This window comes from Mesoplodon bidens (genome assembly GCF_964165515.1).
Source record: "Mesoplodon bidens genome assembly, chromosome: 3".
NCBI classification, from domain to species: Eukaryota; Metazoa; Chordata; class Mammalia; order Artiodactyla; family Ziphiidae; genus Mesoplodon; species Mesoplodon bidens.
The window spans coordinates 49221767-49248803 of NC_138178.1; the positions used below are offsets into that span (position 1 = coordinate 49221767).

At 43.1% G+C, this 27037-nt stretch overlaps 1 protein-coding gene across 2 annotated transcripts in view; it reads right to left on the reverse strand.

The window, feature by feature from the left end:
- The window catches only part of MYO1E (myosin IE), a 207861-nt gene that overhangs the window by 43492 nt on the left and 137332 nt on the right, over positions 1 to 27037 (reverse strand). For both annotated transcript variants that reach the window (XM_081227979.1, XM_081227978.1), the window contains exons 10-18: positions 21874 to 22070; positions 18337 to 18417; positions 17961 to 18047; positions 15392 to 15478; positions 14219 to 14386; positions 12757 to 12842; positions 10500 to 10581; positions 4756 to 4862; positions 176 to 274 (exon numbers count right to left, since the gene is read on the reverse strand). In XM_081227979.1, the coding sequence (XP_081084105.1) occupies positions 176 to 274; positions 4756 to 4862; positions 10500 to 10581; positions 12757 to 12842; positions 14219 to 14386; positions 15392 to 15478; positions 17961 to 18047; positions 18337 to 18417; positions 21874 to 22070 (994 nt within the window). The remainder of the gene's footprint in view (positions 1 to 175; positions 275 to 4755; positions 4863 to 10499; positions 10582 to 12756; positions 12843 to 14218; positions 14387 to 15391; positions 15479 to 17960; positions 18048 to 18336; positions 18418 to 21873; positions 22071 to 27037) is intronic.

Consider the following 27037-nt stretch of genomic DNA (forward strand, 5'->3'; position numbering starts at 1 on the left):
ATTTTTCTCTTTGAAAATGTTCTGAAATTAATTGTGGTGATGGATGCACAACTCTGTAAATATATTAAAAGCCAATGAATTGTATACTTTAAATGGGTGAATTGTATGATATGTGAATTATATGTCAATAAACTTGTTTAAAACCAAAAAGAGTCCAGAGTTACCAGTTCATTACCTCTGTAGGAATTTCTGGAAGACGCGCCGATAGGCATACCCAGCTCTCCTCACTCGAATGTTCTCTTTTAGGCCCAGATATTCTACTTGATGCTTTACCCTATAAAGGAGAGAATGGAGCCAGGACATTACTGGATAATCTTTTCACTCTGTTCTCCCACCCACCATTCCCCCCAAACTCCCAATTCCACACTGCAGGGAAGCATAGTAAAAAAGATGATAATTTATAGTGTTCAGAGTCTGAGCTGGCCCTCAGGTTATGTAATATTAATACATATCTGGTTAACTGAAAGGGTAGAAATCTGATTCAGGAAAATAATTTTCCTTTCTCCCATCCTCCAAATCCCAAACTCACCACCAGCCTTTTCTCTACTAGGGAAAATATACATGAGGTTGCCAATTAGAGATATCTGCTCATTTTAAGTATTTTTCACAAATTCTGGCTTCACCCCAAGCTTTGAGGCAGGGAATGCATCACCCATTGATTCCTTTCCTGTGAATCACATGGAAAACAATGAGCCTCATGTGAAAACATCGTTTCATTCATTGTAAATTCCATCGCTAGGAAACCTTCTTATACAAATTTTTGTCAACAAGACAACGAGTTCAACATATTCTGTTATGTTTAAAATGTCATGCTTGGGACTTCCCTGGTGGCGCAGTGGTTAAGAATCCACCTGCCAATGCAGGGGACACGGGTTCGAGCCCTGGTCTGGGAGGATCCCACATGCCGCGGGGCAACTAAGCCCGTGCGCCACAGCTACTGAGCCTGCGCTCTAGAGCCCGCGAGCCACAACTACTGAAGCCCTCGCGCCTAGAGCCCGTGCTCCGCAACGAGAGAAGCCGCCACAGTGAGAAGCCCGTGCAGCGCAACGAAGAGTAGCCCCCGCTCCCCGCCACTAGAGAAAGCCCGTGCTCCGCAACGAGAGAAGCCGCCACAGTGAGAAGCCCGTGCAGCGCAACGAAGAGTAGCCCCCGCTCCCCGCCCCTAGAGAAAGCCCGTGCGCAGCAACGGAGACCCACCGCGGCCCAAATGAACAAACACACAAATAACTAAATGTCCTGCTTTTGCATATTCTTGGAGTGCTGTCAACTCCTCAGTAAGCATCAGCCAGGCTGGCAATGCCCGCTGCTCCCCTGGGCATACCATCTCCTTCCCTCAGGAGTCCTCTTTCAAGACTGTCCTCAGAAGGTCAAGGCCTGAGAACTCTACTAGGGCAGTTATTTAGAATCCAGGGCAGGCAACTTTGCCAACGCCAAACAAAGACACAGTTTCAACAGGAAACGAAAAATAAACGACGCGCCATAAACTTGTGGAATGCGTAACCCTGTCCACCAAGAACTTCAATTGACCCTGTGATCCCTGACGACGAAGCACACTGCCCTTTCATGGACCCCGACCGTCCACACTCACGGATGAAGTGGGACCATCCGTCACACAGTAAACCTGAACCGAGATGAGGGGGCGGATCCCAGGAAGCCATCCTCCTAGAAAATCAACACCTGACCAAGGGATACCTTAGACCTTGTCAAACCAGTGTACGTGAGTGTATGTTAGCAAGTTCCTCACTGCAGTTCCAATAAGGGGTGTAACTTAAAAAAAAAAAAAAAAGGAAAACACCCTGGGGGAAACTCTATGAAAATTTATTGAATAAAATGTACCACTTTCTTCAGTTCTCCAGCTTCTGATATTCCAGTGAATCAGTTTGGAGTTTACGAGAAGGTAGCAGCAGGGCTGAGGAACCCCCAACCAGTAGCTACTGCAAGATTTCCACACTAGAGTGACGACCAACAGAGCTGGATACGTGGAGCAGGGGAGAGTGTGCCAGGGAGGTTTTGCATTTGGAGGGCAAGTGAGATGTTTTCATTCACGATTATGTTTGCTGGGAAGGGAAGCTGGAGAGAGTTTGAAGTAGGGGGAAGGGTGGGCTAAAGCACCCCTTAGCAATACCTCTGCTTCCTTGACTCTCGTAATTTTTCTTTCTTTTTTTTTTTAAAAATAAATTTTATTTATTTATTTATTTATTTTTGGCTGCACTGGGTCTTCGTTGCTGCGTGCAGGCTTTCTCTAGTTGCAGCGAGCAGAGGCTACTCTTCATTGTGGTGCACAGGCTTCTCATTGCGGTGGCTTCTCTTGTTGTGGAGCACAGGCTCTAGGCGCGCAGGCTCAGTAGCTGTGGCGCACAGGCTTACTTGCTCCGCGGCACGTGGGATCTTCCCGGACCAGGGCTCAAACCCGTGTCCCCTGCATTGGCAGGCAGATTCTTAACCACTGTGCTACCAGGGAAGCCCTCGTAATTTATTTCTGACGCTGCCTGTGACACCACCCTTCTACTCTGTGTGTAAAACAAAAAAGCGTCCAGAGTCACCATGCATGAGATGTGAGTGTGGCGTGTGAGGGGGTGAGTGTAGGAGTGACGTAGAGACAGGGAGAGGCAGCATGACAGACAGGGGGGAACAGATGAGGGAGAGTTCATTCTGTCAGACTGAAGGAGTCCCACTCTGGATTGACCCTCTTATTTAAAGAGGAAGAAACTGAGGACTCAGGAGATTAAGCGTTTCACTCAAACTAGTTAGTGATAGGCCAGCATCAGGATACAGTTCTTCCAAATCCTAGTCTAGCCCTTTGCTCTAGATCAGCTATTCTCCAACTATGGGGCCCAGACCATCATCACTAGCATCACTTGGAGGCCCAGAAACTGACTCAGCAACTCTGGGAATGGGACCCAGCAATAAGCCTTCCAGGGGATATTCTGACATTCAAGTTTGAGAACTAGTGTTGCAAGGTAAAAAGCCCCAGACATTTTCCATCTGTTATCCTCCTGATATCAAAAGAGAAAGTGAGTGGCACAGCTCAGAAAAGCAGAGGGCAATTTAAGTACATGCAGGGGAATGACCATGAAGGGAAAGTATCGGATTCCACATCCAGCTCCTTCAGAGGGAATGGCTGGAGGAGCTGAGTGATGAGCTTGCTGAAGAGAAGATCCCAGGGAAACATGGTGACTGCCTTGAACTAGGAGAAAAGCTGTCACACGGAAAAGTCCCAAGAATAATTCTTATGACCGATTAGAGATTACAGTAAAACTGATTTAGAGAAGGACTGGAGAGCTTGCTAATGGCAAGAGGCATCCAAATGTGAACTGGTGACTTAGGGCTTCTTATCAGAGTCTGAGTATCATCAATGGATAATATTGTAAGAGGAATCTCAGACTACCTTAAATTGAAAAATTTGAGCAGTTCAATAGACAAGATGCCTTAGAAACACACATCTACTGATGAGACTAGTCAGAATATTGTGGAATGACCAAACGGAAGGCTGCTACATCCCAACAGCACCTTAACATGAGAAAAAAAGACTCAGGCTGCACCATAAAGTGTGAAAATACAAAGAAAGACTTGCAGACAGCAAATGCTTGAGCTTGGGCATTTTCCTTCCTGTTTATCTTTTCCTCCCTGTAAAGGATCAAGCATTGTCTACCTGCCGTGGGTTAGAAAGGATCTTGCTGGTAGGATGGGAAATGGACCCATCCATGTCTCTCAGAAGAGGTAATGGGCGGTTAGGAATTTTTTTAAAAAATAAATTTATTTATTTATCTAGTCATTTATTTTTGGCTGTGTTGGGTCTTTGTTGCTGCACGCGGACTTTCTCTAGTTGCAGCGAGCAGGGGCTACTCTTCGTTGTGGTGCACAGGCTTCTCACTGCAGTGGCTTCTCTTGTTGTGGAGCACGGGCTTCTCACTGCAGTGGCTTCTCTTGTTGTGGAGCACGGGCTCTAGGCACGTGAGCTTCAGTAGCTGTGGCACGCAGGCTTATTTGTTCCACGGCATGTGGGATCTTCCCGGACCAGGGCTCGAACCCGTGTCCCCCTGCATTGGCAGGCGGGTTCTTAACCACTGTGCCACCAGGGAAGCCCCGACAGATAGCGTTTTTTGGTTTTTTTTTTTGCGGTACGCGGTCCTCTCACTGTTGTGGCCTCTCCCGTTGCGGAGCACAGGCTCCGGATGCGCAGGCTCAGCGGCCATGGCTCACGGGCCCAGCCACTCTGTGGCATGTGGGATCTTCCTGGACCGGGGCACGAACCCGTGTCCCCTGCATCGGCAGGCGGACTCTCAACCACTGCGCCACCAGGGAAGCACCCGACAGATTGTTTTTAACCAGCTCTTTGGAACTTCACTTCAACCCTGAGCTAAGCATTCCAGGCCACATCCTGCGTGTGCTGATGGGGAGCTGAGTGCATTAAAAATGTCTACACAGAGCCTCAAACTAATTTGAAAACCATCCTGACTCTGCTGTATTAAGGTTTGCTTTCTTTTTTCCATCTGTCCCCAGACCAGCCAAGATCAACATTATAAATCGCTAATTCTGAACTGAAGGGCACTGCTAACATTTCAGGAAAAAACAAGGAGGGGAAAAATATATCTACATAGGCTTCTTCCTGAAAAAGTTAAGACACAAAACACATTGGAAGGCAATTGAAACTGCTCCTGCCTCGGGCATAGGAGGGCCCAGCTTGAGCAGAGGGAAAAACAGGGTGGGACCATGTAAGTTGGCCTTGACCTCCTGTCTGTGTCTTCACCATACCTGCTTTCCTCCCAGTCCTTGGGCTTCTTGGTTTCATTGGGTTTGATGCAGCGAATGTAGTGAGGTGTACATTTCATCAGGGTGCTCACAAGGTCATTGGCTTGTTTCTAGAAAGGAAGAGTAACATCATTTAGAAACATGGAACTTGCTCTAAAGCAGACCAACTTTCAAAGGAGACCAGTGTGCAAATGTACAGCTAGAAATTCATCCTCATGACAGTTTGTTCATTAGGCTCAGCTCGGGTCTACTACACTTTCTTAAAGCTCTACTGACTGTTATGGTGATTTGAACACTCTTAAGTGGGTTTGAAGTTAGATTTTTGAAAACGATGCAGTATTTTTAGTATAGTTAATAAAATAAGACAACCCCCCACCCAAACCCCAGTAAATCCTCCCATATAATTCTTTTTAGGAGAAACAGGGAAGCATGCCAATTATTAACAAATTTAGTTAATTTTATATTGATTGACGGCCTCTGCAAATACATTTTTCTCATAAACTCTGAGGGAAAGGGAGGTGCACAAATTTATTTGCAAGGATAAATCATCCAAATCCCCTGTACTCTTTTCAGGCAATCTAACCAATGAAGAATCACCTTATTAAAATGATGGAAATTCACAATTAAAAAGTGGGAGATACATAAAAATCTCCCTTTTATAGGCCATTTCATTCACCTTCTTCCTCAGCATGTCCTTTTCCAAACCTGCTGACTCAGAGCCTTTTCAGTGTGGCAGGAAACTTACTCTTTCATGAACTAAAATATTCAATGTAAAATCAGCTCTTACTACCTGTACATCGGGTGCCCACGATGGAACTGGGTACAAGAAGAAAAAGCCACATAAATAAAGCTCAAGTTGCTTATGAGATATTTCAAATCATGAGTACCACAAATGTTGTTTGAAGAAACACGAGCAGAGCCCACATCAGCATTCCCAGCACCACACAGCTGAGCATCCCCTATGGATCCAATAATGGGGCACACATGCAACCTCTCATTCTAAGCAAATCAGCACGAAGAGAGAAAACCTCTAAAAGAAAATAGAGGAAAGGGATCTCCAAAGCCAGAAAACCATGACAAAGTCAGCAGAAGGGATCTGCCTGCCGTAGTCAACCCTCTCTCAATTAGGACTTTCCTGTTTTCATGGGTTTGGGAAATCTGAAACCCTTGAGAAAAACTCTTGGGTATATTCAAAGCAAAAGTTCTCTGTTTAGATGTGCAGAATATGGCATTCTTTGCAATGCTTGGAATTCAGGGCAAAGCTGCCGAGGTTGTATGATCAAAGCAAAGCTCTATGATAAAAATGTAAATTGACTCTCATCTTCCTTGTTGATGAGAGAGAGATTGTACTTGAGAACAAATTTAATGATCTTTGCAACATGTAAGATGAAGCTGGGGAGGGACTGGTTATAATAAAGCTTTATTTTTTAAGTTCCCAAACTCTTAATTTTTATTTTTTGATTTTTAAGTATAACTTGGCAGACTCTTTAGTCCTAAGCATTTAGGAGCATACCTTTTCAACTTAGCATAAGAAAACACAGGGGCAAGTTCGACTTAACTTTATATGACACTTGACACTTGAGCTATTCATTCAATAGCTCAAAATAGTAACGGCTAACAAGTACTGAATATGCTTCATGGGCTAGACACATGGATTTTCTTATTTATGCCTCACAATTGTAAGAAGTAGCTTCTTACAATTATCATTTCCATTTTTTAGATGAGAAAACGGGGCCTTAAAGAAATAAAGTATTACTCAAGATGATATAATTAGTAAGCAGAAGTGAGGCTAGAACCCAAGTCTGTGAGCTACCAAGTTTTTTTCTTAACCACAATGTCATCCTCCTCCTTAAGGAAGATATGGGATAATTTAGTGTGATAACAAAAGGAATTAACTGGGTGAGTTAGGATTAGAGAGAAGCCTTTAGGTTTCGGAATAATCAATTTGAGCAAACAGGAATATATCTCAAAATTATCCTGTATTTAGCTATGGGTCAACTTTAAATGCCCCCTGAAGTGGCTGGGAAGCAGCAGCTTGGATTTAATCTGGCTCCAGACAAGAAGAGCCCAATGAGTTAGAACAGAAAGCTACCAAAGGCACTTGCCCTACAAGGGCAGAGGCCTGCCTACAGAGGCTTGTCTACTTGCCTACAGAAGCAGGCATTAAAATATGCAGACAGGGGCTTCCCTGGTGGCGCAGTGGTTGAGAGTCCGCCTGTCGATGCAGGGGACACGGGTTCGTGCCCTGGTCTGGGAGGATCCCACATGCCGCAGAGCGGCTGGGCCCGTGAGCCATGGCCGCTGAGCCTGCGCGTCTGGAGCCTGTGCTCCGCAACAGGAGAGGCCACAACAGTGAGAGGCCCGCGTACTGCAAAAAAAAAAAAAAAAAAAATGCAGACAGGACAGTCAGAAAGGCTTAGGGTGACAGCTCGTCATTCTACCCTCCACATAGATTGTTAGCAAGCCTGAATTGGGATCCTGGCTCTGCTCTTTGCGAGCTATGTTGCAAATCACTAAATTTCTTTGGGCCTCAGTTTCCCCATCTGTAAATTAAGTAGGTTGAACTAGAAGACCTCTAATTTAATCTGAAGGTTGGAAGAGATGTTAAATGTCTACGAGTCCAGTTACCTCATGGTACTTGCATCTCTTATCATATCTGCTCCTTTAGAGGCCCAGTCTCCCTTAGATAAAGCTGTAGCCCAGTCCACTTTGCCAGCTCTGAGCTCCATTCCATAAATCTTTGGCTCTAATTTCAAAACCAGTCCCTTTTAGCCACAACAATGTAGAATTTAGGAAAGCCTCAAAAATCACATGTTATTAAGTAAAGAATACTCTTATTTATAAACAAAGATAGTGGGTGTTCTCACCAAGCTAATATTCTATTAATTAAATCCTACACAACAGTTTTAAATTTTAAGGAATTAGAATACAATAAGATTCCCAACACTAAAACTACCTTGAACATAAATTTAATTTTTCTTCCAAGGAACTCAGGATCCCTTTAAGCGTTTAACCTCAGGGATATCATTAAGATGATACTTAGTTACTATATATAAAATAACCAACAAGGTCCTACTGTATAGCACAGGAAACTATACTCAATATCTTGTAATAACCTGTAATGGAAAAGAACTTAAAAAAGAATACATACATATATATGTATAACTGAATCATTCTGTTGTACACCTGAAACACATTGTAAATCAAACATACTTCAGTAAAAATTTAAAAATAAAAAAGATGATACTTAGCATCTGCAAAATATTGTAGATATGAAAGGTGTAAGAGATTGGGCCATGGCTATGCATCTCTAAGAGGTGACTCAGGAGACATAAAACAGGGAGAATCTCATTCCTACATGGAGGCAGAGTGTCAGACAGGCAGAGGTCACACAGTTCACCCAGAGGATACCATTGGTGAGCATATGCATAGTACGGTCTCCCTAGATGAGCTGGCTGACTTCAGGCTGACCTCCCCAGACCACAGCAATCCTGAAAATTTTGAGTACACCGGAAGGTGGCAATTTTGAGCATTCTACTAGTCAAGAATATGAAGGGGTCAAGTCTTCCAAGGAGGAGAAAAATGCTCCTAACACCACCCTCCTTTTTATAGGGAATAAGTTGGACTGAGAATCCAGACCACTTGAATGTGAGTCACTGCAGCCTTGATGATCTGGGGCCCTTGGATCTGAATGTGACAGTCTTGTGACTAGATTTTCCAGCCTAGAGCTAATCCTTATCCAGGACCTAGAAGTCAAAGCCTGAGTCAGAGCTTCGTGCAGATGTCAATTATCTGGGACCTCGTGAGAACCGCGTCTCCTCCCTGCCCTCAACTCTCTGCCCCAGTGAACTCAATCCAGACACTGTCCCAGGACTACTGTATATCTCAAGTTCCTTGAACGTGATTGTCCTTAATCCCAGAGGACTCTACCCTCCAGCTCAAAACCCTACCCTCTAGCTTGCGCCTGACTTCCTGCACAAAACCTGAAGCTCCTCCGGATGGAAGCGTCTCGTTGCTGTGATGTTCCCTTTATTTCACACAGTGCTTATGCCCTCAGAGGCTGGGGAGACAGGCTTCCATATGTGCAACATTCAGAGAAGAAAACGCTCGTGAACAAAACAGGCAGCAGCAACCATGGTGTTCACAGGGCCGGGGTTATTGGAGGGCACTGTGAGAAGGACATGTAGGATCTGGACAAACAGAGCCACACAGGGGGATGGACAGTCAGCACAAGCACATCAAGTGTCCACTGAGAATTAAGCAGAGATGAAAAAGCATGGCAGAGAGGGAGGGGACAGATGGAGTGGTACGGAACAGGAAAGCACACACGGTTTGGGCTTATGATGTTTCAGGCAGTGTGTGCCTTAGATGGACGATGGAAATCAATCACCACAGTACCCCGCTGAGATAGGTACTAAAATCTCTAAGGCAAAAGAGGCACTGAGAGTTTAGATAACTTGCTGGCTATCACACGGTGAGGGATTTGAACACAGGTGACGAGCCCCAGAGCTCTACTCCTAATCACTCAATGATTCCATTGATTATAAAGACAGGGTGGTATTTAATTGGTATGATTCTTTAAAAAAAACTGTATTTAATATACACACTACTATATATAAAATAGATAATGAACAAGGACCTACTGTATAGCACAGGGAACTCTACTCAGTATTCTGTAATAACCTACATGGGAAAAGAAACTGAAAAAGAATGGATATATGTATAACTGAATCACTTTGCTGTATACCTGAAACTAACACAACATTGTAAATCAACTATAATATAAAATAAAAATTAAAAAAATAATAATAGGGCTTCCCTAGTGGCGCAGTGGTTGAGAGTCCGCCTGCTGATGCGGGGGACACGGGTTTGTGCCCTGGTCCGGGAGGATCCCACATGCCGCGGAGCGGCTGGGCCCGTGAGCCATGGCCGCTGAGCCTGCGCGTCCGGAGCATGTGCTCCGCAACGGGAGAGGCCACAACAGTGAGAGGCCCGCGTACCGCAAAAAAAAAAAATAATAATAATAATAATAAAAATATAAAATAAGAAATGGTTTTTAACTGGTATAATTAAATAAGAAAAAGTTTAGTGACTGTTTTTCAAAAAATTACATGATGGAGTGTGTTTGACACAACCTCTAAATTCAGAGAGTAATTAGGGACAACCTATTTCATCACACAGTGCCTCCGATAATTCAATGCACTCTCCGAGAGAGGCTCTCAAGAAATACTAAGAATTCCTCTGACTTTGAGACACTATGAAGCCAAGATGCCTGTAATTCACAGAAAGGAGGGCCCACAAGACCCAGTGCGGAAGGTGCATAAATTCCCCATATAAGACCCGGTAGAATTTCAGGTTCGTAAAGTTCCGTAATTGGCAAGTTCTGGGGTCTGGTCTGGAAAATCCAAAATGTGGCTCTTGACCATAAAATTTCTCTGACAGTTTAATGTGACTTCTCCTAGATTCAGTATAAAGCCACTTCCTCTTAGAAAGTAACTGATTATCATCTGCTGACTATTAAGCTATGAGGTACTTAATATCCATTTGGGGTTTCAGTACAGCCAAGTCAAATTCACCTGCATCCTGTAACCCTTTCTCAAGCAGCAACGTTACTTCTCGCCATCTTCTGTAACCAACCTGTTCCATCTCCCTGACTGCATCCTGGCCCAGCGGTATAGTTCCTGACTCCTAGAAAACCCTACCTCTTAATAGGGATCCATAAATTTCCCTATTAAAATAGAACAAACCTTTATTTTGCTTCCAGCAGTAGTTGGGCGTCCTTTCTTGTCAGCCTGCAGATTTTCCGGAAATAAAGACTTTATAAAAGGTCTGGAAAAGGAGAAAGAGAATGGATTAGCAATCAGTAGGTACCTTGGGGGCTGGAAAGCCTGCTTCCATAGAGAATGGAGAGGAGAGTCGTCCAGAAGCACAGAACCTTGGATACAGAATGGCCATCTGACTCAAGCCATCAAGTTGTGACCCGGGAGAAAAAAAGCAATGGACACAAGAAACATGGAGAGAGAATTCTAAGACAGAAGCACCTTGGAGTCTAGGCCTGAAAAATAAAATTTTAAACTCTGCCTTTCAAATTTCCCCATGCACTAGAACTGAGATACACCTTGGCAACAGGACACAACAGAGGGGGGTCAGTGTGAGTTTTCTGAGTTAAGTAAGATAGACCAGAGCACAGGGATTTGTATGAATTGTCCAGATCCAATGCAGATTCTGCTTTGCTCTAAAGCAGGGTTTCTCAATCTTGGTGCTACTGTATTTGAGATTGGATAATTCTGTGCTGGGGCCTGGGGCTGCTTTACACATTGTAGGATGTTTCACAGCATCAGTGGCCTTTGCCCACAAGATGCCAATAGGGTACTGTATCAACCCTCCCTTCCCTCAAGCAAAAAACCTAGACAAAACGTGTTTTGAGTATGAGCAATTTTAAGTGCAGCTAATCCACTAATGCTTTGCCTGCTGAATATACAACTTCATTAGTAGTTGTAACTGAGCTACATCTGTTGACAGGCCTGCCTCAAAAGGCATAGGGCAGGGACAATGTCTTAGTCACCTTAGTGTCCCTGGTGTCTGGAACAGAGCCTAGTACACAGTAGGTGCTCAATAAATATTTGCTGATTGAATGAGTGAATGAATGAATGATGTGATCCATGTAAATTGGGAATCTGCCACTCAAAGGAAATTCCCCCTAAAGGACTTATTGGGCATCATGGATTTTCTAGGAAGTCTCCACAGCAATCTACTTTCATAACCTCACCAGACACAATTATAGATTTTTACAGCACATGTGTTTACCAAACAACAGACCATGTCTACATGACAGGAGTTTTACATGGAAGCATCAATAGCTCTTGAATTTTGCAGTAATTTTAATAATTAAAAAGAAAAAAAATCTCTGAAAGCATGCCTGCACCTGATTGTCATAAACCCCACAAGCCAGGACGTGTGGTTTACCTGATCTTTTAAGAGCAAATAGATTTCATGTTTTGAGAGAAGAATCTCCGAAGTGTGGGGTGTGAGTGCCACGAAAGTGCAGGCCTGGGGAGATGAGGGCCAGGGAGGAGTGGACGCTGGAGGGAGGGGAAGAGGGTTAAACGGAGCAGAACTTTGAACCATGGACCAAAAAGGAAACTCGGTTTTGCATTCACTGAAGTCAGGCCTTTTCTAGAAAATTAGCAGGCTTGCAGCTGTTGATCAAAGAAGTTAACCTTGATATTATGAGAGGTGAAGTAACACAGACTAAAATGGCAACTATTACTTGGAGACAGCTCTAAAACTTGTAAAATCTGGAAGACTGTGCAATATTGTACTTGCCAGGCATGGACAGGTCTGATCATGTAAATGACATCTCACATCATTACCCAGGACCATGGGGACCTCTGCACGGAAGAGGGAAGGAAAGGACATGGCAAAGCTGGCCCTGAGAGCTCCAGCAGCTTGCAAGGCAGATGCCCCCACTGCTCTACGCCTTTAGCTTAGTCAGGGTCTTGGGAGTTAAAATGGATCTCTGAGTGCCCCTCCCTGAGTTCTTGAGCCATTTCCCAAGTGCTTCAACAATTCAGGTTAACTTTGGTGTAGCTAAGCTATTAGCATTTTCAAAAACAGAAGGAGAATTCTTGGGATGATGTCCCGAGGGCAAAGTGTCACAGAGCCAGACTGTGTCAGTCTTAGACAGTCAGGCACAGCCATCCCAGCCCAACTCCAGGATGGGCATTTCTCCCCGATAAAAACCATTGAAAATGATGAAGCTGGGGGCCCTGAAGGGCATGCAGATAGCACTTCGCATGTGGGGTGAGAAGTATCAGGGGTACAAGGGAGAGACTAAGACCGGGGGGAAAAAAGCTGTTTTGAGAAGCTGAATTGTCTAATGATAACCCAGACCCAACAGCACAAGGAAACATAACGCTGACCATTCAAATGTCACAAGTTTGTTCTAATATTGAAAATCTGATCAAACCTATATCCCGTGTCGGATAAGGCAAACACACTTACAGCTCACTGCTCTGCATAAGCTCAATCAGATCCATAAACAGCACATCACGGTTCCGCTCACAAAAGCCATCCATGTCATAGGATACCTGGCCAAGAATGGAAAGATATCAAATTTTATCCTTTAAGTATTTCATTGAACAAAACATCCAAGCTGGCATGGCTATCCTCCAGAGAGTGTGTATATTTCCAGATATAACAATTGGGCTTTTATCCCGATCTGTCACATTAAGGCTGTGCATGTTTTAACTTGTTAGATGACTTCAGCTGGCGATGGCCTGGAGATGCTGATGAATGGTCTCTGGCTGCTTACACGGTGCAAATGATACATGACCAGGACCCCAGCTCTCATGACTACATAGCCCTTCTTCGATGGATCTATAGGGGTATGTAAATAATACACTTAATTCTTTCTCTAAATTTTAGGTAAGATGGAGTAAAATAAAACTCTCTGTGCTCACTGACGCAGTGCAGTGGGCCACGTCATCTGAGGCTTTTCGATTTCTCCTACAAATGGTGTCAGAGTTAGATCAGTTTAGCTGAAGTCTCATGCTCAAGGACCCTCCTTGGTTAATAAGAGACTTATTGGGATGAAGGGTGAGACCAATGAATTTCTACAGTACTAGGAAGTCCCCAAATATCATGACATCAATTTACTTATCTGTGTATCACCAGCACCCACACAAAGCTTGATACTCAGTAGCACCCAGTAATCATGCACTTTATGAGAACAAACCCCAAAGTGAGCCTCTGGTCCTTATGTATACTCCCAGGGAGGATGGGCAAGTAAAAAATGCAAGCTTGTGATTGCATAAGAGGCGAGAAAAAATCTCATTCCTTCAGCAGTTAATATATAGGTTGGGGCTTCCCTGGTGGCGCAGTGGTTGAGAGTCTGCCTGCTAATGCAGGGGACATGGGTTCGAGCCCTGGTCTGGGAGAATCCCGCATGCCGCGGAGCAACTAAGCCCGTGAGCCACAACTACTGAGCCTGCATGTCTGGAGCCTGTGTTCCACAACAAGAGAGGCCGCGATAGTGAGAGGCCCGCGCACCACGATGAAGAGTGGCCCCCGCTGGCCACAATTAGAGAAAGCCCTCACACAGAAACGAAGATCCAACGCAGCAAAAATAAATTAATTAATAAACTCCTACCCCAACATCTAAAAAAAATATATATATATAGGTTGATTCATACTTATGTTATATTAAGGGTGATTCATGCTAAAAAATACACAGTGGTGTATATGCACTATCTTTTGTTTGTCTCTCCAAATATTTCATGGGTCCCATGTTGTTGAATGAATGAATGATGGATGAATAAAACACAGTGAGGCACATAAAACTATACGGACATTGCTTTCAGTTGCCTCGTGAGAAAACAGATTACAGACCCAAAGGCTTAATACAGATAGACATTGAAAAGGATAACTTGCCCTTTCCTGCTGAACCCCTGCTCCCTGGCCATACCTTCCCAGCGTAATGGTGAATAATGAAGCCTTGGTTCCAGCTGTTGAAGTGCTCATGGTTCCCAATCTGCATCTGAAGTTTCTGGAGCAGCGTCTGATCCGCTCCCTCACCCACTGCGTGCATCGTGGCACATACATCATCCAGGATGCTCATGATCCCAGGGGGGTTCTGATGGGACCAAGAGAGCAAAGTCCCAATTCAGTGACTGTTTTAAAATATATAATGTTTATCAGGTCTTTCCTTAAGCAAGGAAACCGCTCCCTAGACTGAAGATACCATCTTGAAAGTCAATCTTTCCCTTTGAGGGAGAATGCTATTAATAATCCCAAATGGGAGTCACCACTTAGATCTAACGATGGGGGAAAGTCCATTTTCAAAAAAAAGAGAATAGTTTAACTCCCCGAAGTTCTATTCAAAGCCATAAATGAAAGATCATTATCTGCTCACTCCTATTTGTACTAGGTTGATTTTTAAAACCCTAAAGAAAAAAACATTTCCTTGGACCCTAATTCATTTCTTAATGTTCGCTTTCACCCTGTTACCCATATAGACATGGTTAATACAGCTACATACTGGACACATTCTATCATGTATTACTTTTTCTGCATAGCACTAGTTTATAAATAATCCTGCTGTTTTACACAGTCTTTATACTTATTATTTTGATGGCTATATTTCCCTACTCTTATATGCTATAGTTTATTTAAGGACTGAGTTCTCTATGGATGTTTTCACTGTTTCCAGTTGGGACTTTTATAAAAAAACAGAACAAAACAGTCCTGTACAGATCTCTCTCTATACCCTTTTATTTTCTTTTGAATAATTTCTAGGGCTAAAGTCCTAGAAGTTGTATCAATGGTCTAGGAGGCAGGGCCAAGTTTCTATCTCTTCATATGCTATGCCATCAACATAAGTCGTAATCGTCTTCTCTTGAGATTCAGTAACAACCTCCATTCGTAAATTGGCAATGTACTCATACACATGTGTATATTAACTACAAGAGTAAAACTCTATTTTGATACATATACCTATAAGCAAAATAAATGTAATCGCTAAAATTCTCTGCAAATCAGAGCTGTCACTTTGCTTATTCTAATACAATGACAGAGAGAACAAAAACTCACTTAGTGTAAACCTGTGAGCAGTGAAGAGACACACCAGACCGATACTTACAACTTTGTTCTCGATGAGGTCACACACGACTTTGTTATTAAAGTAATCGATGGGTGTCCATCTGATGCCTTCTTGAACATATTCTTCCTGTAGAACAGAAAGTGGGAATCCACATTATTACCCAGTGGAGACCAGTTGGAGCTCTGCACAGATGGCTACCACAGGCACAAGAATCATCAGGAAAGAAAAACCTGAATGCCCTTCAATAAAAATTTGCAATCTTAATTTTTTCTAAGAGGAAGAGGAAAGGAGCATTTCATTGCTTGGTAATTTTTTTTTTTTTTTTTGTGGTACGTGGGCCTCTCACTGTTGTGGCCTCTCCTGTGGGCGGAACACAGGCTCCAGACGTGCAGGCCCAGCGGCCATGGCTCACGGGCCCAGCCGCTCCGCGGCATGCGGGATCCTCCCGGACCAGGGCACGAACCCATGTCCCCTTCATCCACAGGCGCACTCTCAACCACTGCGCCACCAGGGAAGCCCCATACAATTGTTTTTGACATACAAAAATGGCACTTTAAAATGGCTTAACCTGCAGGTCCAGTTATAAAACAATCTTTTTGAACTTAACAAGAGCAGAAGTACTGATTAGCATCTCGGTACTTAAAGGGAAGACCCCTCATTCAGGTCAGCTGCTCATTACACTTGATGAGCACCATCACACTCTCCTGGTTTTCCTCCTTTCTCATCAATCTTGCTTTGTTAGCTTCCTTTGCTGGCTCTTTCTTTTTTTTTCCAGATCCTTATATTGATGGAGACTTTCAGGGCTCAATCTCCCAGCTTTGTTTCCTCCACTCTCATTCTCTAGGTAATTCCAATCAACTCCCTGGCTTAAAATAACACCTATAGGCTAATGACACCTGAATTTATTTCTCGAGTCTAGACTTCCCCACTGAGTTCCAGATTCATATATTGATATATTTCATATACTGGAATTTCCACTCAGAGGTATAACAGGCCTTGCAAACCTACCACGTTCAGCAGCGTTCTGGCCCTCCATCCCTCCACTGTCTCCAACCAGCTGCTCTCCTCATCTTACCCTTCAGTAAAGAGTCTCCCCATTGGCCCTGTTATTCAAGCTACAGAGGTAGGAATCATCCCTGACTCCTTTTCCCTTTGGTAATTATATTGAGCAAGTCAGGCTGACTCACTCTCCAAAACATAGGCCGAATCTGACCACCTTACCACGTCACCACCTCTAGTGCTGCCACCACTGTCTACACACCCCCTTTCTTGCCCAGTCTCAGGCAGGAGTCTCCTAACCGGTTTTGAAACTTCCACTCCTGTTTGCCCTCCCCTGCTTCACCCTACCTGTAGGTCTACAGAGCCAGAGCCACCTGGTCAAAAACAAACACAAATCAGCTCGCGTCACTCTCTAGTCAAAATTCTCCAATGGCTTCCTATCGTACTTGCTCTAAAATCTGCCATCCCCTACAAAGTTCCTCTGTGATCTAGCCTCCGCCTTCTTCTCCCATCTCAGTCCCTACCATGTCCTCCCTTATGGTTTTGCTCTAGCTACACTGATGGAGTGGAAGAATCCCAGGGCAGAGGTTTCTGTGAAAATCATTGGTCACTGGGGTTCCTAAGCAGAGGCACGAACACGTCCATGAATAAACATTCCTCAAACAGCCCTTGATATGTGTAATGGGTTGAATGTGTCCCCCAAGATTTTGTGCCCACCTAGAACCTCAAAATGTGAGGAAATAGGATGTCTGCAGGTATCATAAGCTAGGAATCTCATAAATAAAATTATCGTGGATTTAGGGTGATTCCTAAATCCAATGACTGGCGTCTTTATAAGAGAAAAGAGAATGAGATTTGGATGCAGACAGAAGAAGGTCATGTGAAGACAGAGGCAGAGATTGAAATTATGCTGCCACAAGACAAGGAATGCCAGGAGTCACCACAAGCTAGAAAAGGCAAGGAAGGATTTCTCCTAGAGCCCTTGGAATGAGTGTTACCCTAGTGACATTTTGATTTTGAATTCTGGCCTCCTGACCTGGGAGAGAAAAATTTTTTTATTGTTTTAAGCAATCCAGTTTGTGGTACCTTATTACAGCGACCCAAGAAATCGACAAACAGTAGGTACCAGGATAAAAGGGAACTTGCCCTGGACTTTCAGAAGGTAGTATAAGCAAGACAAGTTACCTCAAGTCAAAATTTAAATACCAGCTTTGTTAAAGACACACTTATTTTTATGTTAGATTGGAAGCAGAGCAAATCTGAGAAAACCAAGTTTTTCTTTGGAGCACAGTACATGCCACAGACAGCTGGGGTTGGAACAGGCTTCCATTTCTGCTTGGTCAATGAGTCAGAGAGTAGTAAAAACAGCCAGTCATAAGTCCAACTTCACAGCATCATTTACTTAAAGAAGAAAGAAAAGGTAGCAGATGGTGTTTATACTTCAGACTAAAATGTCACAGTGGCATATGGTTTTTCTGCCTGACTCTATTAAGTACATTTGCTAATACAAGACTAAAATCTGAATCTATTACCAAAAGAGAGAAATCTATGCCCTTTAAAACAAAACAAATTAGAAATAGAACAAGACGAAGGAAGGGGGACTGCTCACCTGTTCTGCCTTTAATGTGAGTTCAATAAAAATCTGCTGTAATTTTTCATTAACAAAATTGATACAAAACTGTTCAAAGCCATTTTTCTGGGGAAAAAAAAGAAAATGTTACTTTCATGGAATTGTTTCTGCAAAATCATTTTAAAGTCATTTCTTGAGTGATTTAGTGAAAAGGCTTAACAGAAATGTTGGAGGCATCAGTAGAAAGCAGCATAGTTTATATTTAGGAGAAACTAATTTGGTAAAGGTACATGAAGAACTCAAAGAGGCAAAAATGAGCCATGATGGGGTTTTTTCCATTGCCTAGAATTATTTCTTTCAAGCCAGGTAAAAAGCATCGCCCTTCGTAGTCTCCAACTACTGAAACTGGTCTTACCTGAAATATTTCAAAGCCATAGATGTCTAGGACACCAATGTTGTATTCCTCGTGGTCCTTCTCCATTGCTTTGTTGATGGACTAGAAGAAAGTAACCAGCATGGTAAGTAATTCCTTTTACATTCATATTAAAAATGGGCATGCATGGGGGGAGGGAAGCAGATACTCCTGTTTACTAGAAATCGAGGATGACAAAAAGACAGGTGAATTGCCCCTTAAAAAAGGTCTCAGTGCAATGTCAAGTACTTTGGGAAACCACCAGAATCTAATAAAAACTAGTCTGGTAGGGAAAAAAAAGTTTGCTTAATGATGAAAACCACTAATTTCTGGCAGAGCTAGTTTTTCTCAAGAAGTCTTAAGATTTAGAAGAAAATATCATCTTGGGTGATTGAAGTAAAACCTATTTCACAAAAAGAACCAATACTACAAGATTTGTAAATATTATTTCCATTGACCCCATTCAGTACAGGCATACTTCAGAGATACTGCAGGTTTGGCTCCAGACCAGTGCAATAAGGCAAATATCATAAAAAAGTGAGTCATACCATATTTTTGGGTTTCCCAGTGCATATAAAAGTGATGTTTACACTGTACTGTAGTCTATTAAGTGTGCAATAGCATTACATCTAAAAAATATATATATACTTTCATCAAAAATTACTTTATTGCTAAAAAATGCTATCTTCTGAGCCTTTAGCAAGTCACAGTAGTAACATCAAAGATCACTGATCACAGATCACCATCACAAATAAAATAATGAAAAAGTATGAAATATTGCGAGTAACCAAAACGTGACACAGAGACACGAAATGTTGTAGGAAAAATGGTACCGACAGACTTGTTCAGAGTTGCCACAAACCTTCAATTTGTAAAAAAACACAGTATCTGCAAAGCGCAATAAAATGAGGGATGCCCTGTAGTCAATTAATGATCATCTAACATAATACGGCAGGAATGTCAAGAAGACAGTTTCTATTCTCAGAGGCAACTACGGATAGTAATACCATAAGTTAGTATTAAAGTGATGATAATAAAAGCAGCTTACACATATTCAACAGTCACCTGTGCCAGGCTTTGCTAAGGGCTTTTCAAGTGTTGTTTCATTTAATTCTCACTACAATTCTCTTAACAACAGTGATAACATCATAATGCATAAGATCACACTGGACAAGAGGAAGGGTCTGGAATTAAATTTAAGTAGTATGATGACTATATCTGTGTTCTTGACCACTGTGAGGAGAGACGTGTAATCAATGGAACAGACAATGATAGGAGGGTAGGTGGAGGTGAGAGGGGGTTGGTGAGGACTGCAGGGGAGGGAGGAATATAAGAGGAAAATTCCTGGGGGTGGTGAACAACTGGATGAATTTTTTAAGTACCAGAGGTGTTTTCCAGGTGAAGAAAAGGACACTCATATTTCATGAGCCAATGGGTAATGATACATAGCACTTAGCCCAGTGCCTGGCACACAGTCAGGGCTTAGTAAATGTCAGCTCCAATTGGTATTGCTTATCTATCTCATTATACCACACAAAAAATCAAGGGAAGACAGAAAGGAAATAAGGTGGGAAGGCCAGCACTGGAAGGTACACTGAACAGAGACAAGAGATGTGGGTTCTAATCCCAGTTCGGCGCTACCCTCTTGCTGAATGGCCTTGGGTGAAACCACCAATACTCAGGGCTAAGATTCCCTTCTCAGTAAAAATGAGGGGCCTGGACAAGGTAAAAGCATGACTAATGTTTCGTTATGACCCTGACCTTCCCAAGCAATCTTACCCTTAAAATAACCACAAGTAGTACACAGAATAATTACCCTACCCTGCCCCCACTTACTCAACCCTAAACACACCCAACCATACTTTAAGCCTTATAGATGTTGCTGCCTGGACTCAAACACAGACTTTTTGGATCTAATGGCCAGGCTGCTGTCCCTTGACTAGGGTCCCCCTGGGGTCCTTTCTGGCTTGAATATATGAAAGGCAGAGGAATAAAATAGCTGGAGCACTGCCGAATTACCTGGGTTTAATTCCTAGGTTTATCACTTAATAGTGGTGTGCCCCGGGGGAAGTTCCTTAACCTCTCTGTGCCTCAGTTAGCTTATCTGTAAAATAGAGATAATAATACCTAAGTCACAGGGTTGTTGTAAAAATTAAGTTATTTTTTTCTAAATTACTTAGAACAGTATCTGCCACATAGTAAGTGCTATATAAGAGCTTGCTATTATTATTCTACCATTTAGAAGCTACAGTGATTAACAGACTGTCACTGGAAGTTCTACACTGCTGAGAGACTAATTTTCACAATTATAAGTGGTATACTTATATAAATATGTATTTATATGAATATGTATATATAATATCTATACGGTTATGCCATCATTTAAAAAACATATGGCAGTTTTAAAAATATATCCAAGAAGTCTCTGATACTCTTCCCCCCCAAAAGAGGAACCTAATTCCCCTCTCCTTAACTGTGGCCTGTACTTAGTGACTTGCTTCTAATGAACAGAAGATGGCACAGTGGCAATATTTGAGGACAAGATGAGGACATTAAAAGCTTTGTGGCTTCTTCCTTGCTCCCTCTCTTAGACTATTCACTCTGGGGGAAACCAACTGTCATGTTGGGAGGATACTCAAGCAGCCCAGAAAAGAGGCCCACGTAGAAAGGAACTGAGGCATCTTGCCAACAGTCATATGAGTGCACCATCTTGGAACCAGGCTCTCCAACCTTAGTCAAGCCTTGTAGTTCTTTCTTTTTTTGGCTGCATTGGGTCTTCGTTGCTGTGCGTGGGCTTTCTCTAGTTGCGGTGAGCAGAAGCTACTCTTCATTGCGGTGTGTGGGCTTCTCATTGTGGTGGCTTCTCTTCTCTAGAGCATGGGCTCTAGGCAAGTGGGCTTTAGTAGTTGTGGCTCGCGGGCTCTAGAGCGCAGGCTCAGTAGTTGTGGCACATGGGCTTAGTTGCTCCGTGGCATGTGGGATCTTCCCGGACCAGGAATCAAACCTGTGTCCCCTGCATTGGCAGGTGGATTCTTAACCACTGCGCCACCAGGGAAGTCCAAGCCTTGTAGTTCTAATCAGCATCTTGACTGTACTCTCATCCTTGAATCAGAACCACCAAACTAAGTCACTTCCAAATACCTGACCCACAGAAACTATGAAAGAATACATGCTTACTGTTTTAAGCCACTAAGTTTGGGGTTAATTTGTAACATAGCAGTAGATGACAAGTACAACATTCTAAACCTTTAGGCTCAAGGATTCATGACCATGGGTCTCCTCTTTTTCTGGCCTGTGGTCCTGGCTTTACTAAATATTTTGTCCATAAGAAGCTGTTACCATATTAGAGTCTTGCTGGGCAATGCTAGAAGTAAAAGTGGAAAAGTAAAAAATGATCCCAGTGTGAGGATAAAAAGTGGAGGAGTAAAGTAACGGTTATAAGGAATGAGACAAAACACGAAAACAAAGCTCTGAGAAGTTTCACTCTTTACATGATGCTAAAATACGAAGCATCAACAATGCCAACCTGTGTTTACTTACATCTACCAAGAAATCAAAGACCCTGGAGTGCAGGGCCTTGGCGAGCGCATCCCTGGTGTAACACGCCTGCTCCACATTGAGGGTCACGTGGATTGACTCCGACTTGCCTCCCCACTTGCTGTCCATCTGCCGGCTCGTTAGCTTTTCTTTCAACCGGTCTTGGTTGATCCCCAGGAGATAGGCAGGAAAAGCCAAAACTATACAAAACAAAATAAAACATGACTGTCTTTCAGAATTTTAACAATTTATCTCACAAATACATGGAGACACTTGAGCATATGTGCACACACAGAAGACATCGTCATTGGCCCCCAAGAACTTTCACTTAATGAAGACTGCTTATCAGCATTCCCACACACATCCATCCACTTTGTTTTTCCCAATTGTTCTATTACATGAGTCAATTCCTATGATGACTGAGACTTCCAATAATACAAATCAGGATCCAAGAAGGGTGGCAAACCAATCCCCCCTTCTGAGATCACAGCCAAATGCCTAAAATGGACATCTTGCCAAGCTTGCAGCAAGACAGCCCGGAAGGAACTAAATCAAGAAACATTTCCTTGGCTCCATATATTGTTTTTCTTCCTTTTTGGTGCAGTGTTTTCATAGCATCATCATTCCCAAACAGCTTGAAGCACCTGACACCATCAAGCTCAGAAAGATAACAAATCACATGGTTATTGAGTGCTTACCATGTGTAGGGTTACTAAAGAGAGAGGGCAGGATATAAAATATTTAAGAAATCTTAAAGACAATCTAGATGAGGCAAAGGTTGTTTACCAAATAAAGAAGCCTACAGAAAGCTGAGTATGTGGCACAGACAGACAATAAAGTCCTGGAGGAATTTAGAACAGGAAGATATTACTGTTTGCCGGGTGGTCAAGGAAGATGTGGGACTTGGGGGGTGGTGGCTCAAAGGATGAACAGGACGTGTACAGATGCAGAGGAAGAAAGAAGAGGGAGAGAGGGGAGTGGAATGTGCAAAGGCAAGGAGGCAAGAATGTGGGAGACACAGCTGAGGTGTGTAGTACTAGCTGGAGATGAAAGTCAAGGTAGGTGATTAAAAGATTAGGATGTGGCTTCCCTGGTGGCGCAGTGGTTGAGAGTCCGCCTGCCGATGCAGGGGACACGGGTTCGTGCCCTGGTCCGGGAGGATCCCACATGCCGTGGAGCGGCTGGGTCCGTGAGACATGGCCGCTGAGCCTGCGCGTCCGGAGCCTGTGCTCCATGGCGGGAGAGGCCACAACAGTGAGAGGCCCGCGTACCGCAAAAAAAAAAAAAAAAAAAAGATTAGGATGAATTCCAGTGGTGGAGGGCCTGAATGGTAGGGGATATTTGGGTTGGAGTCAAAGGAGGCCTGGATGACTTCTAGAGAGGGGTGTTATCTGATTTCCCTGGGGTGGTGTACAAAGTGATGGAGGGGATTGGTGGTATTCATATCACAGAACATCCATCCAGTCCTAAGGACATGTAGTGGGCATAGTTTGTGGTCAGTTTGGATTGAAAAGGTGAGGTTCTCATGGGTCAGCAAATTGTATCAGGTCAAGAAACTCACCAAGAGGGGGGCTAGTGATATAAACAGATTTTCTTGACTTTTGGTCAAAATACTCTAATGTGAATAAATGACAAGAATGACATTCCTGCACATGAAAGAATGCTCAGATTTTTTTTCCAGTATGAATGGAAGATGTTCATGGACACAAATCAAAAATTTGAACTTGGATATGAGTTTTCTTTTTCTGCATAAAGCTTTGCCAAAATTCTCTGATAAAGGGATTTTATTTATCAAAGACCTTATGATAATGCTCAAAGATCATAAGGCTCCCAATAAAGGATAATCTGTTTGAATTTCACAGATGGTGTTGGAATGTAACAGGCTGACATTTCTCAGTATATACCTCCCAATGGATTAAGTCAGTGAATGCATTTTGAAAAAGTGTAATGCCAGAACAAGGTATTTATTAACTATAGGACTGTTCCACAGAAACACTAGGACAAGTAGAGGGCTTCCATTTTCAAAGGGCATGTGAACAAAATGAAATGCACTCATTTGCCAATGGCCATTTTTTTCAGTTTAGTTTTACCGTTGACACATATGTTAAGGAATCTGCATGTGTCCTCTGCCAAAAGAAAATCACCTTGCACAGAACGAGGACAGAAGACGCCCATAAATCACACTGGACACATGCAGCTCTGCAGCGAGACTCAAGAGACATTTACCAAAGTGTCTGACATCGGGGAGGCCTTCATTAAGGGGAAACTATAATGTTGGTTATTATCACGCTCACCAGGCAGATAGCATGTAGATTAAATATGGGCTTCTCCCAAGCCCCCAACCATGCTAAAGTAGGGACATGGTTAAAATGGTTGGTAGAAAAGTTTATGCTATTACCTTTACGACCACAGCTAAAGAAATAAAGCAATACGGACTAAATTCTTGGGTCCTTGAGACAAAACAGACAGGACTAACAAGGAAACATGATATTCCTTCCATGCCTCGTACCTCTTCTGTAGAAAAGAAGATGGCACAAGTGAAGGATCACAGGCACTTGAAAAACAAGGCATGGAGTTTGGCCAAGAATCAGAGCCATAGGCTTAGGGAAACAGCTAAGAAGTCTAGAGAGAAAATCTAGTAATTGCTTTCCAAAAAATCCATGCCATGTTTTTCAGGTACTAGCTTTTATGGCCTCTTGTCATCTTCAGTGACTGCCCTGGTGCTGAAATTATAGGGCTAATCATATTGACTTCCTTCCAGCTGTGAGTTTCCACGAGGGTGTGTGCAAGGGTGGCTGGATAGGAGCAGCAGTATGGAAGGTTGGAGGCTGGGGGAGTGGGGACAGGAGGAGGAGGGCAGGAGAAGGCATTGATTAATTAAAAAATGCTGGTGGCGCAGTGATTGAGAGTCCGCCTGCCGATGCAGGGGACACGGGTTCATGCCCCGGTCTGGGAGGATCCCACATGCCGTGGAGCAGCTGGGCCCATGAGCCATGGCCGCTGAGCCTGCGTGTCCGGAGCCTGTGCTCCACGGCAGGAGAGGCCACAACAGTGAGAGGCCCGCGTACCGCAAAAAAAAAAAAAATGCTGATGTAACTCTCGTACAGTTAAAGAGTTAAGCAGAACATAAAAGAACCTGCTAGAAAGTAATGTTTTAGCACATTTTGATAATGAGGATAGATTTCTATTACTGCACTCAAGTGTAAAGCAAAGTTGGATTTAATTTTTCCATTTAAGTATAGGGACGTATAGGGAAGATAGAGAAACCGAAAAGATGTAGCAAAGTAAAAGTCCCTGTTACAAATTTAAAAGAAACGGCAAGGGGCTTCCCTGGTGGCGCAGTGGTTGAGAGTCCGCCTGCCGATGCAGGGGACACGGGTTCGTGCCCCCGTCCGGGAAGATCCCACATGCCGCGGAGCGGCTGGGCCCGCCCGTGCACCGCAGGAAAAAAGAAAAAGAAACGGCAAGGTAAATGTGGTGTATCAGTCTTGGGTGTTGAGGTTCTATGCTTTCTAACCTGTTAGTAACGGGTCAATTTATTTATAGCACTGTCAATTTATTCCCATGGTTATTTAAGTAGTATTTTTATTTCTTTCAACAAAGTTCTTAGGTTAATTTGTATTTAATATCTTGCTTCAGTAGGCCAGCTGCGATGGGAGTCTTAGCAATTTTTTCTACAATACAATAGCTAAGGAAAGCCTGCTTTCTTCCTTTATAAAAACATAGGCCCTTCCCTCTATAAATCTATTCCATATATAAACTCGAATATGAGAAAGATGACACAAACCAGGTTATTCATTTTAAGTAATTAGAAGAGCAAAAGATGTGAAACCATCTTTATGTCAATCAACAGATGATTGGTTCAATCAATTACAGTATAGCCCGGCAACGGAATGCTAATGCAGCTATAAGAAGGATGACGCTTCTTAATGAATTGATACAGAATAAGCTCCAAGATGTAATTTGAAGTGAAAAAGCAACTGTAGAACATGTTATTTGCTCCCATTAACATACAAGAGTGGGGAAAAAAGAAGAGATATGAGTAGTTTCTCAGGAACACAATATTCCCTTGAAAGGAATACAAGAGATTGGAAACAGTGTTTCTCTCGGGGGAGGGATATAACTCGACTAGCAAAGGGGTAGATGTGATAACTCTGATCGTGTACCCCCCTGAACCATGTTAAGGTATTACCAACTGAAAGAAAACAGAATGATTGGGAGGAGGACACTTTTCTTTGTTAGACCTCCTTGGCTTCAAGCATAGTCTTTTCTGATCTCCATCCCTGCACCACTTACAATCAGGGGATTTCATAGGCAGTTGCCAATCCTGGGCTTTACCCAGTTGGCTGAGGAGGCTACTTCCTCTGGACACTAATGTGCAACGAACCACTTCTTGGCTCAAGCACCCAGGGAAATGCTTGCTGTGTCAGAGTCATGACATTTTCCTCCAGCCTACAGAGGCAGTAAAGGATTGTACTATCCAAGAAGGCAAGAGAATTCCAGTCTACGTCCACAGAAAACTACCAAGAAACTGGAGAGATCAATGTTGAAAGGCAAGTGTTCATCACCCTCCTGGACACATACATGCATTTGTTAAATGGGAAGGATAAAGTACATGAAGTCTAGAAACACAGTTATTATTATTATTAGGTTGTGTTTCTAGACCCTATGGACACCCTGAGTATTTATTGTTTTCCACCTCACTCCCTTCCCTGGTAAACATAATTCACGTTTCTCTTTATCAGACAGACATCAAAAGTTGGCAGAACTTTACTCTTTTATCACCAAAGAAAACAAAGATATAAAAAAGAACCTTATTTGGAATGGAAAGAGCCTTACTGCACTGTCAGCAATGAGTAGGATACTATTTATTACTAGGCATCTAAATTTACCATCTTTGAAGAATGCTGAGAAAGGAAGAAACGTCTCCCTCCCTGGGTGGTTAAAGGATGTGTGGGTTCTGAGAGCAGCCTGGAAAGCCAACTGATGCCTAAGAGGCTAAAGTCACATGCCACGGCAGCTGTGGCACAGTGGAGCACATAGAACTAGTGATGTGCCTCTTTTGCACCTGATTTCGTCTCAAAGAGTAAAAGTGATCATTCAGGTCTTCAGGCTCTGACTGCTACAGAGAGGACATTAAAGGCCGTCACCAGCAATATCAACACAA